Source organism: Eurypyga helias, unplaced genomic scaffold (genome assembly GCF_000690775.1).
Source record: "Eurypyga helias isolate BGI_N326 unplaced genomic scaffold, ASM69077v1 scaffold2393, whole genome shotgun sequence".
Classification (NCBI taxonomy): Eukaryota; Metazoa; Chordata; class Aves; order Eurypygiformes; family Eurypygidae; genus Eurypyga; species Eurypyga helias.
In genome coordinates this window covers 11,101-32,570 of record NW_010241682.1, presented here as the reverse complement: position 1 = coordinate 32,570, position 21,470 = coordinate 11,101, and the positions used below count along the sequence as shown (strand labels likewise).

The following is a 21,470-nucleotide window of genomic DNA, read 5'->3' as shown; positions in this document are numbered from 1 at the left end:
CTTTTGCTTTCAGGGTTGTGTAAAGAAGTAGATTCATGGTTATGCTTCCTTCTTCTCTTCTCAGCTCAAAAAGAAACTGTGTCAGCTCAGCTGAAAACCAGTTCTGCTTGAAAATTTTAGGAAATAAACGTGTGAGAAATTGCAGTCAGTGAATCTTGGGAAGAGTCTGGTGTAAAGGTATGCCCTCTCTGACCTGAAATGATGCACTATGGACTGTGTAGTAATCCTGTATGTAATCACTGAACTCTTCAACAGTGAAAGATCCAATTTCCTGTACTTGAAACCATTTTGGGGGCTGTTTTCACCCTGATACAATTTTGCTGTTACTAGAGTTACTCCTAGTTTATCCTGAGCAGAGAGCATGCAATTTTCTGGAGCTTTTTCTGCACTTGGCACCAAAACTATTATGTTGGTTTATGTAATTCTGTTTAATTTCATTTCTGAAATGCACCCAGTAAATTGTTCATATTAAAAGGTTTGATTGGAATGGCTTGATATCTTTGTCTAGATAACGTGGTTTTACACTTTGGTTTGTTTTGTTATAGAATGCCTAATGCCATCTGTTCATTTCAAATGGATCCAGATTTGCAGGGTAAGGATTTTTCTCAATTTTTCCAAACTTTTCTCACCACACATTTCTGTGTCTGTTTGAACAGAACTACTAGATTGTAATGAAGTCATGGTACTTGCAGACTCTCTGTGCTGTAGCACATAAATGAGAAATTACACTGGGATGTCCTACCTTTACTTTTGGGTCTGACCTAGCACTTTCCTTGCCATTGTCACATTGGCTCATGGAATGGTTAGGTGCACAGGGGCTGTGCTCTGTAATTTAGAACATGTGATGAGGCATGAAGCATGGCCACACACTCCCTTTTGGAGTGCAAAATCTTAGCGGGTACTTCATCTGCTACATAACAAGTAGTGCAAAATGCAGAACTAGCAGCTAACCAGCTGGAGATGTCAGGAATCACTGCACGCTTTTCTGTATGTGTAGGAATTCCTTTGTCAGCTTCTCAGCAAAGAGCATGTAGGAGTCTTCAGGTGAAATCTGATCCACTGCAGAATGATTCCATGCTGTTTTCTGTCTGAAGGGGAAGCTCCATTCCGATGAGAAATGAGTTTAGTGCCCCTAAATAGCCTCTCATAAATAATAATCCTACAATATTTTGTATTTTGTTTGTGCTTTTTTTTCCTTACCTGCTGTTTTACTTCTGTGCTCCGACAAGTTAATTCTGGAACTGTGCTTGACAGGCACAGAATGCCCTACTTTGGGGGCACATTTTGTCTGTAAGGATGGACTTGAAGTGAGTAACAGATGGCTACTAAAACAGATTCCCTCCACTTAAAAAGTCGTCTTACACATGGAAAGTGTGAGTTTGATCATGTGTATGTTTCTAACATTTGTATTTGAAAATAAGCATTTGGAATTTAATCCATAGCCTACTGAAAACTGGGGGAGTCTCTCCTGTTATATTCAAAGGAGATTTGGATCAGTTTACTGGAGAAAGAGAACTGATGACGCATGGAAGTCAAAACTCATTTTTCAGATTGTATGACATGCTACACTATGTCTCCAAATAATATCACAAAACATAGTATGACAAGAGCAGGACTAAACAGATGGTGTAGCAGATACTGGCTTATTTCTATATCTTAGGTAGCATCTGGGAACCAGAAAAGCCTGTAATTTCCTGACTATTAACATTAGCCTGGTGCATTTGTGGGAAACCATTGCACACAGATTGGCTCATTTCCAGACTAAACAGGTAGAGTTTCATGAGTTATTTCTACTCGGTTATGCATATTTATTACTTATCTTTGACCTTGATTAACTGTGAGTAGCTCTTCCTCTGACATACAGGGAGAAACAGTCTCTGAGGACAGGAGGACAACTGATAAATCCCTTTCTAGTTTCTAAAGCTTTGTGAACAAGCCCTTTTTTTTTTTTTTGTCTTTAAGTTCTAGCTATATGTGGAAAGTATCAGGGATAGGTCATGTTCAGAACTTACTAACTTCTCACGTGGAAAAACATCCTTTAGTGATGTGAAAGGAATGAGCTGAAATCATGTAAGGGTATGGGATTTAGTCAAGCAGCTTGAGTGGGATAGCTAAACAGAGGTGTCAAAAGCCAGTTGCTCTGGTAAAACTGCTTATCTTCTCGGCGAGTCCCAGATGTTGATCTTGACAGAAAATTTGTTTAATGCTTGAAACAATACGCATCCAAAACAACCACCCTGCTGTGCAGAGTGACAAACTGCTCCTTGTAGAACATCATCTCTGTTTTTTCTGAAGAAATGTTATTTCATTATGATCTTGGCCAAAAGTATGCACAGTGCATATCCTTTTTTCTGGTCCATGAAAAGACTTGATTCCAAAAGAAGCAAGTGTGCTCTCTATGTTAAATACTGTGTTTATGACTTGTGGTGTCACTGGTCATAAGAAGACCATTTTCCCCACAAAGCCATTGGAAAAAAATTAATTTACATTTAATTTTTTTTTTCCTAAAATCTTCTTTCTTTCCAAATATTGTGGGGTTTGATCAAGTCCAAATTTGATTATTTTGATTTTTAGTTAAACAATCCCGTTTTCTACCTTTTTTTTTTTTTTTAAAGCAAACCACCCTATTGTAATGTGTTTCTTTTCTTTCACAGAGGCTTTCAATGATGTTCATAGCTCCGTCTACAGAACAGCCCTAAAACTACGCTCAATACAAAGTCTATGCCAATGTTAGTAACTGAATAGGATTCTGTGCTTTGATGGGAAGAAGAATCTGTTAAAAAAATGTGTTGCTGTCACCATGATGTATCATGCTACTTTGCTCTCTCATTTTCCACCTGAGAATCTCTGGGTGCACTTAAGATAGTACTTCATATACAAATTGATTTTTTTCCCCCTTTTGAATGTCAGTGGAAATACATTAGTAAAATTCTAAAGGCATGGGAGAATCAAATTATCACCATCTGCAACACTGCTATGTAGACATCACCGGCAATTATGAATCTTTATCTGTATTATTCTTGTTAAATGTCAAACTCTCAAGTGTTTCTTAGGAGTTGATTTATTTGAAATATTCATGGGTCATCAAAAATGCACTGACAGGCATCATCATTAATACTGTAAGTATTAATGAAAACAAAATAAAATCTGATAGACCAGAAAACCCCTGGCTAGCACCCGTTCTCCCTCTCTTTGAAGTGAGTGTGAATTCTATGCAAGCAAAGCATTGTGGAACAAAACTCTGGTCGCCTAGCTCAATTTGAAATTACTGGATGTAAATTTCATATTGAGCTAAAACGCATGAAAATCTTGAATTTTCCACCTGAAAGAGTCTGTTTCTGAAAATGCACAACATTGCAAGTGAAGTCTTCAGGGTAGCACAGAAAAGATGACTAGTTTGTTGGCCTGAATGGTGCATAGTTTTATGCTATCTATACATGTAATGAAAGGTTAGGTCTATAATTTGGATGCAGTTAATCATGTTATTTTCTTCCCTTCCTGAAGGGAAAATCACATCCAGAGAATTTTAGTTGAGCTCTTCTATCTTTGTAGCCTCACAAGATTTGCTACATCCATAAACCCAGCAAGACCTTTCCCAGATTATTTCCTTTTTATGTTGCATACTGTTTTAGATTTCATTTTACAGACTTGTCTTAGCTAGGTACATCTAATAAAAAACAATTGAGCTTCCATTCATGAAAAGGCAGGGATCCTCATTCATTTCTCCCTTAATTTTCCCACAGTGGATTTGATTGATGTTTCTCTGATTCAGCACATCCTATCAAGTGAACAGAGATGGAGGGAAAATGAGATTTCTCTGAAAGTGCAACAGATCTCTGGAATGCTGATGAAACTGTTCCAAAAGGCAAGATTAGAAAAACCAGGCCAGGTAGATCCACGAGCTGCTGAATTCACGCTGAGCCTGCTAACTGCCATGTATGACAGGTGAGAGGAAGAATGAACATAAATCCATCACAAATTGCTGCTAGACTAAGTCTGTTTCTGCCACTCATATTCCATTTCTGTATGCAATTCTCACACTTCGATGGTATTTTTCATGTTATACTCAATGGGAGTAGTTCAGCTATAGGAATATGAGGCACAAAGCTTTATGAGAGAAACAGTGGTCAGATGTTTCCAGAATTATCTGGAAGTCCAGATGTCTGCCAGTCCATGCTAACTTTTTCTGTGAAGAGCTTTACAGACAGTAGCTCTTCTTTTGACTGCCAAGATATTTTGATACACTCCTGAAAAACTATCCGTATTTGCCTTTGAATGACAGCAGCCATGCACAGATCAATTTGCCATTCACTTTTCATTATTCATTTTTCTCCAGCTTAGAAAGCTCCTAAACCAATTATGAAGCAAACTACTGTCCTGTAACTAAGCTGATCAGCTAGCTCCTGTGAACAGCACATAGATTCTAGGAATAATAAGGAAGCAGCTCACAGACTACACTTTTCTCATGTATTCTTTGTGAATAATGAATTAATTCACTGAAGGCAGGATTGATTTGTGATTGTATCAGATTTGGAAGTCAGAGCCTAAGTTCATTCTACAATTTATTCACCACAGGTGAAATTTATTCCCTTCCACATCAGACCAAAGTTTTTTTACTGAAAGTGAGTGAGGTTTAAGTGGTCTGCGGGACTTTCTTGTAATTGCTATTCACTAATAATACAACCACTACTGCTTAAGGTCCCATGTAACGATGTTTTTTGTACTTTAAAAATCAGTTAAGGCTAGAATAAACCGGTGTATTGTGAAACAAAGCTAAAAACATCAAGAGTATTTTGTAATTTGTGTGCACTGTAGGCAAATAATTTAGAAGAATCTTCTTAACAGGACTATCTTGGGGTTTTTTTTCTGTTTTCTTAGGACAGGTTTTTTTTCTTTTTTTCTGTAATTTCTTTAAAAAATATCCCTAGTTTCTTCCCATTTATATAGGATAGAAAAAGCTTCTTATAATTTTCTTCTAATCATGTTTTCTCTGTAGATTACTGTTCTCCACTACCAATATTGGAAAGTATTTCATGGCAAGAGCATATAAGGGCTTTCCCATGTTTGTGTGGTAGCTTACTTAATGAGCTTACATAAGCCATCATAAGGGGTTTTGATTATATACTTCATCTCTAATCTTGGATTATTTTCTATGGAAGTTCTGGAAAACACTAAATATATAAAGTCAAAATCTAGAAACTTTTGACCAACAATTTCCCATGCAACTCATACTTTAGAAACTATATTGCAGCTTTATGCAGTATGCTCTGTAAAAATGAAGTTTAGATAAAGACTCTTGAAGACAGTTTTATGTTATGATATTCTGAAGTGCAATACTGCTTTGCAAAAGTGATATCTTAAACATAGAATTCCAGGATTTCCTGATTTATGGTTTCCAATTCATATGTGCTTTGTCTTCACATAAAGCAACAGAAACATTTTTGCCTATGTGACAAACTTGAAATCTACATTAAACTACATTCTTTATGATCTAACAGTCAAAACTAAAGTCCTGCTCCTGCATATATCCTTTTGATTAAGTTGAGTTGCAGTGAAATTAAAGGAAATCAGCCCAGGAGAAGCTCAGTGCAGATCTGGGGCTACAGTGACGCTGCCTGATGATACAATACAAAAACCAGATTGTAATCCTGCTTTCCCTTCCGTATTTGGGAAGGCTTTCCACAAAAGAAAGAGCAGGATCCTTTTAGGACGTGTATTGTGAATATAAAATTATATTTTATTTGGAATTTGTGGACTTTGAAGGAGAGGCTGTCCTTTTGGTTTATGATTACGTGGCATCTTGACGTTAACTGTGGTTATATTCAGTGGCAGAGGGTTCTAGACATAAAATACCACTAAAATGTGACATCAGTTATATACATAGAATAAGAACATACATGTAAGGATATGAATTTTGAAGCTGTCTTCCAACATAATATTTTTTTCTTTAGAGATTTCAGTTTTTACATTCTCAGTGAACGTTGTATAACATTTTATTCTCCTAGATCTGGAACTGGTTATATCAAAACTCAATGTGCTGCAGCTGCCCTAATTGCCCTTTCAGGAGACACTCTACTGGCTAAATACAGAGGTGAGAAATACATGATTTTATACACTGCTAGAAATACTGAACATTGAGAAAAATCTCCATTGTAATTTTTTTACTTTAAAAGAGAATACAGTTCTGCCATGCAATAAAGTTGACTGTTTAGTTGTAGAGAAAGGTTGATGGAGAAGAATACTTTCCCGTCAATGTCCATAACCATCTTTGCACAGAGTCTGTCATAGTAAATTTGAAGATAGCTAGAGCTTAAAAATGAAAGCAAATTTCTATTTGCCTAGCCAAAAAGAACAGAAGACCCCTAGTTTTAAACTTCATTGGATTAGAAAACAATTTTATGTATTTGATCCAGGAAGCTTTTAGAGCCTTTTTAACATTAGACAAAAGTGCTTGAAGAACTAAGTATAACAGGTAAAGGTAGTCCAGCGCAATGTGCAGCACAAAGATTTCTGCCTGAATTAAATACTCAAAATGGAGAACAAACAGACTGCAAGTGGCATATTGGCCTCATAGTCTCCCACTGCATAGTGTGTTTTTTCTTGCGGAGTACAATTTGGAATTAACAATTCAGTTTAAATAGCGCGTATCTTGTATAAACATATTTAAATATTATTCTTACACCATGAAAATAAACTCATTGTTTCCTTCATCTTTACCTGTCTTAACTGCCAGGAATAAGGAATTGCCATAATTTCCTTGCTTTCCTTCTCATTCCCCTGCCTGTAGGAAGAAAGTATCATCACAGCAGTCACTGAGTGTCTGTTCAATGAACACTAAAGGGGAACATTTTTGGGTGGTTTACTTGACAGGCTGTAATCATCATGTAATCATCATGTAATCATTATGTAGGTAGTTTGAGAATACGTAGCTAGAAGACACTTCAGGCTCTGCCAGGATTCCAGTTTCTTTCCTCTGGTTGTTTCAGCTTTCTTCCAGTTTTATGCTGTCCTTGATGGGAAGGTGGCCGTGATTACCCGCAGTGGCCTGAGAAGCCTACTAACAGACTTAAATCAGGTAAGGTCAGTGCAGTGCTGTTACACAACATATCTTGAAGGAGTATCCTAATCTCGGAGAAAAAAGTATGTGGTTGATACATTCGATGTTTAATTACATTATGGGACTGAAGTTAGTAGGGCACTCTGTGGACCTAGGGAGCTACCTTGCAAAGGAGGTAAAAGAATCAAATTCTGAGCTTTTCTTAGTCACAGTAACCACTCGAATCAATGCTTCTGTGCATTCATTTTGCCTGAGTTTACAGGTCCTGGGAACAGCGACTGCAAACTTCAGATGTCTGTACTCACTAGAACAGCTTACGGTTGCAGAAAGATGCCTTAGCATACAGGTATTTCCAGCTGAACTGGTGCTGAAAATGGGAACTGAAAATGACCCCTGAGGTTCAATCCCAGTGTCCTTCAGTAATTTTGTATGGCAACATAGTATGTTGATCCACTTTAGTAAGTGAGCTGGAAGCAAATAATTTTGACACATACTAAACTATGAATTGCATAGTGATGGTATGAATACGAACAGGTTTTCTTCAGAACAATACGTAAAATGGCATTTCTATAGGTGCTTTATGTCTGTGTGCTGTCACCATCTCAGCAGAGCATGATGGAACATCTGTTTCTTATTGAAGTGTTTCTGAGCCTTTCTTCTTGATGCAGATCCCAACCATTGTGGGAGAAAGCTGCACTCTGTCCTGTGTGGAAATTGCAACTCGCAGCTGTTTCCATGGGGTGAGTGAAATTCTGATGTCCTGGGAAATGATTTTGAATATTGTAAGCATGTCACTGTGTAACATCCACCAATATCTACTTTTAAGGGGCAGGACTCATCATCAGTCCTACCATCTGAAGATTTGCATTTATTCCAAAACCTTTAGAACCCAGTAACATTTTACATTAATGCAAAATCTATGCTATCAGAGCTTTTATTAGACATTGTAGATGAGACACCAATTCTTTTCAAGTAAATAGCTGAACTTGAGACGTGTATTTTTTCCAGGTTCTGAAGTCAGCAATTGTTGAAGAAAAATTCCTGTCTTGGCTGAGATCAGAGCCTGCTCTTCTCCTGTGGCTCCCTACGTGTTACAGATTATCAGCCACAGAAATGGTTTCTCACCAAGCTAGATGTAGAGTGTGCAAAATTTTCCCCATCACAGGCCTCAGGTGCGTCAGTAGTTACTGTAGTCTATAGCATCCACATCAATAGTTCTTACCATTGTTTGGATACCTTATAGTCTCAGACTGCTGTATTAAGCAACAGACTTTTTTTTTTTCATAATCTAATTAAACAAGTAAGATAGGGAAAGAAATAACCATCACATACTAGTGTTCAAGCCTGCATCCTGCTTCTTTTTAGTTCACTAGCACAGACATGATTAGCAGCTCTGAGGAGAAGGATTTGGGGGTACTGGTGGACGAAAAGCTGAACGTGAGCCGGCAGTGTGCGCTGGCAGCCCACAAGGCCAACCGTATCCTGGGCTGTATCCAGAGAAGTGTGGCCAGCAGGTCGAGGGAGGTGATTCTGCCCCTGTACTCTGCTCTGGTGAGACCCCCCCTGGAGTGCTGCGTCCAGCTGTGGAGCCCTCAATATCAGAAGGATATTGACCACTTGGAGTGAGTCCAGAGGAGTCCACGAAGATGATCAGAGGGCTGGAGCACCTCTCCTATGATGAAAGGCTGCAAGAACTGGGCTTGTTCAGCCTGGAGAAGAGGAGGCTCCGAGGAGACCTCATTGCAGCTTTCCAGTATCTGAAGGGGGCCTACAAGGGTGCTGGGAGAGGACTTTTTACAAGAGCCTGTAGTGACAGGACAAGGGGTAATGGGTACAAATTGAAATCAGGGAGGTTTAGATTAGATATCAGGAAGAAATTCTTCACAGAGAGGGTGGTGAGGCACTGGAACAGGTTGCCCAGAGATGTTGTGGATGCCCCATCCCTGTCTGTCTTCAAGGCCAGGCTGGATGTGGCTTTGAGCAACCTAGTCTAGTGCAAGGTGTCCCTGCCCATGGCAGGGGGTTGGAATTAGATGATCTTTAAGGTCCCTTCCAAACCTAACCATTCTATGATTCTATGATTATGGTGACTTACTGAAAGTAAACTGGCAATTCAGTGGTAAAGCCAATTAAACCTGTGTATCTCATTCCTTAGTTCTTTGTCCCATAATCAGGTGTATTAACAGGCTAGTTAAGTTATCCATCTTAGCATCTTACTCATCTAAGTAATGGTATAAAATGGACTGATGGTATAAAAAGAACACTATCCATTACCTACTGACAAGAATGCTCAGAAAAACATTTTATTGTTACTCTGTTCTCACTGATAGTAAGCTTGCAGGTTTTGGTTTTTGCATTTTTATTTTTTTGCGAAGTTGCAAATCCTATGTCAGTAATGCAGTGGTATTACAGTTCCATGAGAGCAGCAAATAGAGATAACCTGGTGCATAAGAAGCATATGAAGATGTAACTGCACTCTCAAAAATGGTGCTAGAACAACTGTTTCTTCCCTGGACTGAGTTTCAATGCAACAAATAAATAATATCAGAATCATTAGTGGGTCCTGGAGAATAGTCCACTGTCATTTGGATGAAATAACTCTTTCATTCAGAGAATGCTGAGGAAAGTCATTATCCTAACAAAGGTACTTCTCTGCATTTCAGAACCCAAGGATCTGGATTTCCAGTAACCAAGCTCACTTACACCAAGGTTTTTCTTGTGTAGAATTAACTTAATCCCTCTGTTTTTCCTCACAGGTATCGCTGTCTGAAGTGCTTCAATTTTGACCTTTGCCAAGTCTGCTTTTTCACTGGCCGTCTCAGCAAACCACATAAGGTGTCTCATCCTGTTGTGGAACACTGTGTGCAGGTACAGTCCCATTGTACTGATTCATTCCCCTGGCCAGGCTCTTCATGCAGGCAAGAAGGCACTAGACTCTTGAGCTGCATTGATTATGAAATTATGTATTAGCCATAATGGCTATGACATATTAGTACTATTAATCTTAGAACAGTCAGTCAGGGAAAGGAAAAAGGGGGCTTCTAACTTTAGAAGGAGTGTTTTGTTCAGAAATAACTGAATAGAGCCATGAAATGTCATAGTGCAAGGCCTCTTCCCAAGGAGTTCTATGGCAAGTTTGCCATTTGCAGATCATCCTTAAATTTGTGGAAAGGGCCTTCAGTGCGTCCCAGTGCTTATTCCTCCCAATCCCAATGCAGACTCATTCAGAAAGTAATTCATCATGAAGTTGTACAAACTCCCACACGAAATTTCCCTTCTCTCAGAGCTTTTCCACGTTATTGTAAGCCTTTTGGGCTCATTTGTGTCTGAGTTACAGACATAGCACAAAGAGGCAGCAGGGACCCAACTAAGCTCACCTACTTGGGATCCGTTACGTGGGCAACTTGTGCTTTCATCACATGGGTGGTGAAATTCAACACAGGGAATTTGTGTTTGTTACGTGGGCAACTTGTGCTTTCATCACATGGGTGGTGAAATTCAACACAGGGAATTTGTGGGAGATTCTAGGTCTTGCACACAGATGCAGACAGGGTGTTTTTTTTGGATCTATATAACAGTATCTTCTTCTGTGCCACTAAACAAGGTGAAAAGCACCCATGAAAGTTTTCTAGTAAGCTGTACTTCATGATCTCCTTACTGAAACCCTGCACATAACGTGAAAGCTATCTGAGTAGCCCGTTTCTGCACCAAAACTTAAGAATGTTAGACTGTGCTTGCAGTGACCTCTTGTCTGGGGGAACGTTAAACTGTAGCCACTTCGTTGCTCCCTTTCTGAAAACCAAACCCTATTTCCTAACACTGTGAGAAACTATATCTGCATACTTAATATCTGCATTAAAAAAAACAGATACATGTTCATTCCTCATCCTCCTTCTGTGAGAAAGTAGGAGATTCAAATGGCAACTGAACTTCTCATGTAGAGATTTCTAATAGAGACATTAAAATTGGTGTGAATGGAGAGTGAATCCTGTGTGTGGATGTGGAAGCACCAGAAGGAAGGTCAGAAGGGATATACAAGGCAGGAGATGATGCAGCCTAGATTAGCTAGCTGGTCAGCAAGATCACAGCACTTCCACACAGAGCTTCTCAGGACAGCCAAATCAGGAAAACAAAAGGTAGCCTGAAACAAAGAACAAACTGCCATCAGAAGATGCCATCATGAGACCATGATGTGAAGGTGAAAAACTAGACCAGTACCTATAAGACATCTAAATAAGGAGAAAAAAGATCACAATCATTGCCAACTCCTAAGGGAGCTAAAGGCACATCCTAAAACCAGCACTTGGTCAAACTTAAGAGGAACCCAGGAGGCTTAAGGAGAACTGGCATCTCTTGTCCCCCCAGTCACTCTGAGTCATCATGGCCATACCATATGTATTCATACACCTTGGTGTGGGAATGCTGGAAAGACTACTTGGACGCATGTATGTTAGTGCTTTTGAGTGAGTGAGATCAGTTTTGTTTTAAAATGAAGTCACCTTCCTCTCCTATACTGTCTGACACGGAGCTTTCCCACACTGTTCCTGCAGTTTTACAACTGGATAACTGATCTTAGGTTTCCTTGGTGAAGCCCTACTCTAACACTAACCCTTGAAATATTACTCTTGTATACCAAAATTAAAAAGATAAGCTACTGACTATGACAGATACCATTTTTGTATTTTTTGTGTGGGACATAAAAGGATCAGTATCAAGCCACTTTTCCCATACCTTGCATTTTCATCAGATGCTGTCCTTGGCTGGGTAAGTTTTCACATTGTCTTTACTGAGGAGTAGGCTGCTGAGTCGGAATTTGGAATACCAGCACCGTTTTTCCTTACCGTGCTGACACCTGGTGGTAATGTTATGGCCATGTTGAGAAATGACATGGGTGCATGCTGAATGTTTTCTTCATGTTTTTTTCCTGTCCAGTCTGTCAGGGATCGCCCCATGTTCTGCAGCAGTCACTTCCTGGGGCAGAATTGGTTTGTGTCCTCCTGTAACACAGCTACTGAGCTTAGTTTTTGTACCCGAGCCTGACACCGCTGTGACAAGTGGAAGCGTGGTTTTTACTGTGTTGTGTGAGAGGAGTACGTGAGGAACTGCAGGCTGTGTCAATTAACACTTCATACAAATGAAGTTGATTAAGAGGAAACTTAGATACTACTTGGGCAGAATTATCATAGTGACCGTGAGCTTAATCACTGTAACTGCCAAACCCTTGCATTAAGCATTTCCAGGCTGCCTGAATTGGGCCCAGGCAAAGTGGTTTGCTTACCTAACAGAACGGAAGCTGCCCTTGCCTGTGGTCCTGCACCATCATACAGCTGAGCTCCCCTTCTAGGGCTCAGACAGCCCCCATTAACCTCTCTGATTGCTGAACAGGTGAACCTTTGCTTTCTTATGCCTTGCCTTTGCCTTGGATTGTGCTTAACTTCTGAGCAGCCCCTGCTTGGAAATTCAGACCTTTCTTTATTATCCCTTATTCCAATAGATGTCAGCAAAGGCGAATGCAAAGCACTTTCTCCGCACCATCAGGAACAACCTGTTTCAAGAGCGCTGCAGAAGAAAGGAAGCTCAGAGAAGGAGGGCTCTGGAAATAGTGGAGGAGAGGCATTTCCCTACTCACAAAAAGGCTTTGTGAGTTTCTGTTTCTGATGAGTTTGTAATCTCTGAATAATGTGTCAGGCTGTGGGATATTGCTTGATTACGTCCTTTGGGTGAGTGATTTTGTTATGACAGACACCATGTCATGATTTTTCCATTAAAAAGGGAAATCATAAATGGAAAATTGCTGCACATTGTTCTGTAGCTTAACCATGATTACCATGCTGACAACCTAATGACCAGTTGTCTTATAAAATATAACATGCTTGTGTCTTCCTTCCCTCCTTCCTTATGTCATCTCTTTTTCTCCATGCCATTTCTTATGCTCCGTCTAGGGTCAAGCATGGCAAATATTTAGTACCTGTCACAATTCCTTGGGGGTTTAAGCGCCTCCGCTGTGACAAATTCATTGGAATTAGGTGTGAATACTTTCCCATAGTGCTGACAGTCATTCTACTGACAGTCATTCTACTCAAGTGCCACTGAATTGAAGTCCTCTGGAATTGCTCACAATAGTGATTAGCTAATCTCATCACTCCAGTTCTTTCAGATCAGTTTTATTTTGTGTGCTTTTAGTTAACATGTACATTATTACTGTTTTTCCACTAATCACAGTGATTAATGAGATTGGAAGTCATCTTGTTTTTCCCTATAGTTGCTCCTTCCTTGCTCTGAGATTTTGGTTGATATTTAGGTATAGAAACCAAAGGAAAAGATTATGCAAGATAGGCACTACAAACATATGAAGGGTGAGATTCCTCCCTAGTCATATAAAGACCTAGCAGCTCTCTTATATCTCATGTGTTCTCCAAATGAGGCTTCAGTGAGACTGAAATAGGAAAAAATGGTCACTCTTCTCTAAAAGAATTAATTTCATCCCTGTGTGAAGGAGGAGAAAAATCCATTTATAAAACTTGATTGTGTTCCATTGCTAGGTAAGTACATTGCTGTTAGAAACCCATTTTTATATACAGTAAGACCAGTGGATGATAGTTATGGTAATTTGCACAGAGAATATTATTTCAGTGTTTGTTTTTTAGAACGTGGTGAAATGCAGAACATTTTCTGCTGCTCATATTTCCCCACTTGAATTCAGCAACAAAAACTCTTTCTTCATTTTGAATGTCATTTAATCCTTCAGTGAAGATTTCTCTGTAATTCTGTGGGGGTTTGCTTACCTAATGCTTGGGTAGCAATGAGAGAAAGGAGAATTTGAGGTTGCCATGAATGCACAGGGGTCTGTGTGGGGCTGGTAGGTACCCGGGCTTTTCCTACCATAGTATGGACTGTACAGCAGGATATCTGGCCCTTTGCTATCTTGTAGAGGAATTTCCCAAGATATTTAGCTGTTGGCTAAAGGAAGCAAAAAGAGCAGCAGCAAATTGCACAGATACTACATGGGTGGAAAGAAGAACTGTTGTTGAGATTCCCTTGAAAGAGTGGTATTTGTTTTAAGGAATTTCATTCTTTTGGCCAAAGTATGCCAGCAGGCATAGCTAAACCATACTTCTTCTGTCTGTCTATTTACAGTGCATTAGTTTTATTTTGATCTTTCTGGGTGCCAGCATCACATAAGTCTTGATCCTTCCTCTACTCATTATTTCTCTGTTGGTATACAGTCCCCCTGCAGAACTGAGTGCTTCACCACTACCTGGCCCTGAAAACCTGTCTTTCCCAGTGGACAGACCTGTCCTGGAGTCATCCAAGTTTGTATCTGAAAACAGAACTGTAATGCAGAAGAGTGGAAATAACTGCAAGACACCAGAGCAAGGCAAGACAAAAGCTCAGGTGAGCAAAATACGAAGCCGTAATAGTGTTAAAGCTGAGAGGAAGGCCTACCAAGGTAACTATGTAACTGCCTTCTTATTACCAATGAAAAAGTAATGTGATGGGCAGCTTCACCTTTCTGTTATTTCCTCACTTATGGAAAAGAAAGTGGAAATTGAAAAATTAGTGAAGCTTGAATGTGATGCCCTCCCAAGATTAGTGCCTAACTCCTTGACTTCCATGACCTTCAGAAGCATTTGTAAGAGGATTCGCCCTATTACTTTTTTTCTTTTCAGGTTGTCTTAGAGTAACACAATAAGACTGGAGTCCTCTCTCTATTCTGACAGGAGAAAATGCCATCATCTCCTCCTACTGCAAGCCAATGTAAAAGAAGAATGCCTGAATTCTTACTAGGCTCAGGCCACTTTTGTCACCATGGCAATAGCAAGAGGACAGAATAGGCCGTTCTTAAGGATAAACCCAGAGTAGTGTCCACTCCAACTAAAATAGCTCATGCATAAAAGCTCTCCACTGATTCATTTCCAGGTTCCCTGCATAGAAATGCTAGAGGCGTGGGTAGGACAGTGTAGATAAAAATAATTACATAGCAGTTTTTTCTTTCTATATTTAAGAGGTTTGTAGCTCTGCACATACTCAGAATATAGGGAACACTGGGTTGTGTTCAAACCAGTTTGTGTCATCCACTAATCTTGTTTTTCCCAGAAGCCAAGGGTGCAGTAACTGAGAATTTGTCTCTGTGTGTCAGGTCGCTCCTTTGGCTGCTACTCCTGTGCTGCCCATTGGAAGACCATTGGTCTGTTGGGGATCTGCTGCCCAGCTCGAGGCATAGCATCAGCCAGCACACATCTGCAGCAGAAGTTGTGGGCAGACGTTGCTTAAGCATGTCATTTGATGGCTGGCATTTGTCATTTTAGAAGACAGCAAGACAGGACCTGCATCTCTATAGTGGGATTCTGTCACATGCATTGCTCTCTTGTTCATTTTCTCTCTGGGCTGAGAATACTTTTTGAACGGTTTTATGATGATTTCCAAATCTTATAGTGCAGATGGTTTCAGTGTTGCTTAAAAAGATGCTGACCCTAAGTCCAATGATAGCTTTTAATAGAATCCATGAGCTTGGAGGTCCTGGGGACAGAGCTCTTAGTCTCATAATTTCCTGGCATCTTATACCATGCCTCTGAAGCAGGTTACCTGGAAAGGAAGTGTTTGTCTATCATCCAGTCTATCCCTCTCTCTCCTTGTTCCAAAGCAGCTGTGGGACTTGGAGAGACTTCCCAAATCACAATATTCTATTTTGCAGAATTTCTAGGGAATGAAGTTTTTGTTCTAATTTAAAACAAAACAAATTCTCATCCACTTAGAATTTGCCATAGGACAAAGAATTTATTCTGTAAATTTTCCAGTCCATTCTTATATCCATTAGAAATGCTTTAATGCATCAGTTGATTGCAGTCAGTTAAATTAAAAAAGTCAATTAGTAAATCTGCAAAACAGACCAAATCCCAAATTTGCCATGCCCTCTTATAGCAAAATTTGCATAGAAAATGAAACGTTACTGCTGATCAAGTTATGAACAGATACTTTTCTCTTTTTTATTATAGCCAGTAGCCTCTTTCGAAGCAGATGTGTTAAAAATGCAGGAATCCATCAAAAGCATTCACAATGAGGGCAGGTGGGTAAATACAGTGGCTGAAGACTGGTGGGCAATGCTGCTCCAGTGAAGAGCTAGAGGGCAAATGACTTTTCCATAGTTTAGAGATTCTGAGATTAAAAAAAAAAATTCTATCAAATGGGAATGAATTACAAAAACTCAGCAACAAAAATTGCAAATGGAGATCACTGGAAAAACAATTTCTGGCAAAGCAAAGCTTTGTGGTGTGCTTTCATCAGTATTTCTGCAGTTGTTAGTTTCCATTTCTAAAAGTTGGTTTTAAGGGAAAAAATGTTAACTCACATGAAAATATCAGAATAGCATACTTTTTTCGAATTTTTCTCTGAATAAGGCTTAATTTTAAAAAAGTAATAATTGTCATGAGTTTTTAAAATCAAAGTAGGATATCTTTCTAAAAAATACACTGTAAATCAAATAGAGATTACAGGCTTAATACAGTAACTACTGGTACAAATTCCACAGCTTAGATTATCACAGAAGTCCCTTCTGATGTTCATAACTTTGACATGATAAAACAGTAATTCTGAAAGTACAGCTTTCTTGGGTGGTTTGTTTGTTTGTTGGAGTGGTGGGGTTGTTGGTGTATGGGCAACCATGCTTACCTTTTTCTTTCACTTTCCCCTCCTTCATTTCTGTAATTATATATAAATGTGCTGTAGATATAATCATGTCTGTGCCCACTGAAACAAATGGAATTACAGCAAAGTGTAGAATTTGATCCAGAATCTGCTATCCATATTTCCTTATGTGTGTTCAGTTCCCTCCATTCCTGTTTTGTTCCATTCTAGTAAGTTAATGTGTAATTGCTGCTCCAAATTCATGCCAGGGCCCTCCAAGACTAGAGCAAAGCACTTGCAGTTCTACTGTAGGTCTGTGTCCTTACCTCATCCTGTATTCTCACATGGGAAAATCAAGAGATATGGCAAAGATCTTCAGCTTTCATTTAGATTAGCAATAGTTGAGAGGATATCTGGGAATCCTGCTCCTGAAATACTGCATTGCCCTCAGACCCAGAGCTTATCATGTAACTGGGTGAATGAATCACACTACTCATTGGAAGCTCTTTGTCTTTATTTGTGGACCAGCTTCCAGTATTTATGGGCCTGTTCAGAGGACTGGTTCTTACTTGAAGGTAGTCAGCATTTTACAGTAAATACCCATTAAATGCTGTTATAAGGGACTACTGTAATATTCATTTGAATTTTAAAAGGTCTGACTAGCTGCCCCATTCAGACAAATCTTGTAGAATTCCAGTGAACCTGATGGGGCTCTTGCCTGTGAGCCAACGCATACCCAAAAGAAAGTGAATCAGATGAACTTCTGGATGTAACTGACTGAGGGATATAACTATTTCAGCTGTGTGAATGAAGCAGTTGATTTATTACTGTAGTGTTAACAAGCTTTTCTGTCTGTCTCTGCCTAAACTGTGGAGAAGAGCAAATTCTACTTTTACCCTGACTGCTTAGAGAAATCCCAATTCTAGAACAGAGGTATGGGTGCTATTTTGTCATACTGTGCTCTGAGTAGGTAATGTCTAAATCTTCTCTGGTGTGCGTGGGAGAGTGGCACTTCTCATTGCAAAAATCACAGTATCTTTTCGAGAACAAGCGGCCTAGGCAGAATCTATTAGTATCATCAAACAGGCTGCTTAGAATACCAGGAGCAAGAAGGAACTCAGTCAAAAGGATACAGGCTGCTTTTACTCCTTTGTTGCCCAGAGGGAAATGATGGGAATCTTTTGCAGGTCAGGGATTTGCCATAAGTAGTTTGCTTCTAGACACAGGGGCTGCAGTAATGTCTCCCCTGTTGCAGCCACCTTTATGGGAAAGGTAAAACCCCAAGATGCAAGGCTCAGTCCTGGCCACAGTTCCACTCAGCTCACATCTTTCCTCATCTAGCACACTCCTGTTCTTGCTAATTCCATAGACACAGCCCAGATCCTGAAATACTGGCTTATAACCCCAAAGCTGACAAAAATTTCCAGAACTGATGAAGAGGAGAAATTTTGTGCTACAGTGTTTGCTCTTTTCCATGACTGCATATATTTGTGTGTGTGTGATCTAGCAAAATTCCCACCCTCCTGTGTCCATAGCAGGTACATGAAGAAGCAGTTCAACAAATGGAAGGACAAAATGCAATTTCGTGACAAATGCCAGGAAGACAAAACCTGCAAAATAGAGGCAAAGCTCCAAACCCTGAGAGCAAGCCATGAAAACCTGCAAATGAAGCTGCAGCAAATGAAGCAAGAAGTAAAGGTAGCAGAGATATCCATGTCTGGGATGTTTAGATAGTCCTGCAATGAAAATAATGAGAGGGTATTCCAATAAGAGTGAGAAAATGTTTTCCAACAGAAGTGTTAGATACCTCATTGCAGTCTTTTGCTTAGAGAATAATTCTGTGTTGGCATTGAATAAATAAAATACTCTTTTGACATTCCTAGTTGCTGTCTTGTACTGGGATGTAATACAGACCTCTTGCAGAAAATATTTTATATCTTTTCATTGTGTTTACTCCTGTTCATTTGAAGTATCTCTGCAGTTCTAAAAAGGCCCTTATTTCACAGGGAATGCATACACCTTTGCCACCTATGGGGTTTCTGTAGCATTTTCTGCAATGCTGCTTTTAGAGTGGGATGGTCAAACATAGAGAAAAGCCAGACACATCTGCAGTGCACACTTGGTCAGCTTTCTATCACTTGCACATGGAGTCCAGCATGACCTGGCGTGACACTGGCCTGTTCATACGAGGCAGGACTGGCTGCACACACACTGTTCGTGTCCAGTACATGCACAGTCAGCTCAGTGCATCCCAGTTACACCAGACTCAGCATTCAGCAGTGGATGGTATGTGCCATAATAATTCTGTCTAGAAGATTCTAAGTACAAGTGTGGCATTGACAACCGACCTAGTTTTGGAATTTCAAATGTAACAGGTGTGAGGTGTTTGATATGTTTTTAATATACACATATATTTTTCGCTTAGTTTAGTTCTTTTAGAATAATTTTGCTGCAAATTTACTCTTGGAACATTATTATTCCCACTTTTCAATGGCATTAAAGCATGTCTTCAGATTGGAACTGTGGAAAAAAAGCCACATAGATTTGTCCAAACTCAAACACAAGGTTTTATCTTATTGCAGGAAACTACTTTATTTGTGAGAAGAATTGGTTTAGTTCACCAGAAATTAAAAAACAAACAAACAAACAAAGAAAACCATTCCTACCTATTTTAGTACTACCAGCAAACCAAAATATCGATTATATTCACAGTGTAGTTTCTGTGTTTTGTCTGTTGTAGGCAATGTCACAGTCACCAGAGCATCCTTTTGCACAGTGTCAGAATATGGTGCCAAAAAATCCACATGTCCTGCTGGAAAGGAGAATGCAGGGTGGATTATATCCTGCCCAAATAAGGCCTACATCTAGCACATATGCAGACTGGAAATCTTTGAAGGCCCCTAACTCTGCAAATAGAGCACAGCTTTTGCAGACACCTGAGGTTCCCTCTGCAGTCAGCTTCATGCTCTCAGAAGACTCACTGGAGTCTGAGTCCCTGCAGAGTGACAGACCTTTTATGGGACAGTATAAAAAAGCAGAAGAGAATCAAACCTATCTGCCTGAATTGGCAGAAAACTCCCTCAGTGGCATCATGAGGAATACAGTTCTTACTCCCGCAGCAGTGCAGATACCACCTGATGAGAAGGAAGTCAGTGAGGAAGTGGAACTGCAGCAGCTGGTCATGAAACTGCAGGATGCATTGTCTCTCCAAGCCCAATCAGGTATAAGTTGTCCCAATTATCTCGACATGATCTTCTTCCCCTCCATCCTGTTTACTCTATAATATTGATCATAATCCTTTAACCCTGAGAGAAAACTCAGAACCTTGCCTTTGCCACTGTAGAAGTACTCCAGCTCTATGCTGTAAGGTAGAACATCTTCCTGTAAGGTGGAATATACCCACTCATGTTGGACTAATTTGAAACAGGATGAGTTAAAGCGCAGAAGAGAAAATCAGTCTCAGCAGTTAATTAGGAGCAAACTTATGAGGGGACTGGAGGTCTTTCTGTTCCCACTTCTGTGACAGTCTAACTGTGACTCTAGTCCCAGGCAGAATTCCAGTATGAAAAATACCTTTGTAATCAATGGTCTTACACAACAGAGCTTTGTTCAACACCAGGGTATCTCACTTTTGATAATGAGGAAGTAATGAGAGAAGTGATGGAATAAACTGCTGTTTCTACACTTATCTTTAATTTGAGATTTATAAACAGTTTTTCAGGGATCCAGCAGCATCCAAACACTGTGAAAGACTTAAAAACTGTTCTGCTTTTCAGCTCAACCATCTGCTTTGCAGCAGGAGTTCTTTTCTACAGCTGAGCATGTTTGTAGATGCTTTTCTGACCTCATCAACCAAGTAACTTCACCAACTTGTAAATGATGGAAACTGCCATTCATCTTACAGCTTCACTGAACTATTGAAGGTAATTTATGCTGTGTCAGACTCTTTAAAAGTGTCTCAGATGTTACATTATAATAACCTAGCATAATGGATTTCTGCATTTACTGACCAGTTAGAGATTGGCCCATCTGATGAAAATCAGCATGTCTTCATTAACGTTACACTGACGTTCACAACTGTCCTGTCCTCTCTTCTTACTGCTATGTCATCAGTAATGCCTTGTGTTTCAGGAACATCTATTTTTCTGTGAGAGTTGGCTTGAGTCAACTGGTTTTAGTGATGTATTTTCTATCCCATCATTGTTTCTTAGACTAAAGCAAGGAAAAAGTTCTTAACTGTCAGACTTACCAATACTTGATATTTACATATTCATGTTTTTCCAAACTATTGAGTACATATGTAAAGGAAAAGATGCTTTGAACATTTAAAGGAATGGGATTTCTTTAGAGGAGCCTTTCCATTATTGATTAACATATATAGTAGTATAGAACAGTTAATAAGAATGTAATGTTTAGTATAGAATGGTTAATAAAATGTAATTTTACCTGCATAATCTAAAATGTGAGAAAAGTAATTTTTTCCATGGTTACTAGTACTTTGTATTTGACAGAACATACCTAAAATTTCCAGAGTATTAAAAATACTTAAGAAGCCCGTACACACACTTACAGGCATATATATGCATACAAGCTGCACAGAAGTTTGTAAACAAATACATAATTGGCTGTAGGTAGTGGATTGTACTTGCTGAAGCTGGTAACAAAGCAACTACTAGGTATCAGAGGGAAACAGGCTGGGATTTGAAGAGAAAGGAAGACATCACACAAAAGAAACATTTTATATTGCTTTGATCAATCCATACTAGCGTCTAGCCTTGTTTCACATAAT

The 21,470-nt window shown here is 39.4% G+C and overlaps 1 protein-coding gene across 1 annotated transcript; it reads left to right on the top strand.

Annotated features, from left to right (window-relative positions):
* The first annotated feature begins 546 nt into the window (after positions 1–546).
* Positions 547–20,561, top strand: DYTN (dystrotelin). The gene is made up of 14 exons (XM_010148814.1): positions 547–592; positions 2,655–2,729; positions 3,744–3,945; positions 6,006–6,091; positions 6,987–7,075; positions 7,726–7,797; positions 8,066–8,229; positions 9,814–9,925; positions 12,552–12,697; positions 14,284–14,452; positions 16,054–16,124; positions 18,220–18,379; positions 19,422–19,902; positions 20,458–20,561. The coding sequence occupies exons 1-14, from the start codon at positions 547–549 to the stop codon at positions 20,559–20,561; spliced, it is 1,977 nt and encodes a 658-aa protein (XP_010147116.1).
* Positions 20,562–21,470: the final 909 nt, after the last annotated feature.

Bases quoted from the DNA above. Each gene is read 5' to 3' on its own strand.
- DYTN (XM_010148814.1), top strand. From the start codon at position 547: ATGCCTAATGCCATCTGTTCATTTCAAATGGATCCAGATTTGCAGG. The intron at 593-2,654 runs GTAAGGATTTTT...TTTCTTTCACAG, and splicing joins AATGGATCCAGATTTGCAGG to AGGCTTTCAATGATGTTCAT. The intron at 14,453-16,053 runs GTGAGCAAAATA...TTTTTATTATAG, and splicing joins AAGGCAAGACAAAAGCTCAG to CCAGTAGCCTCTTTCGAAGC.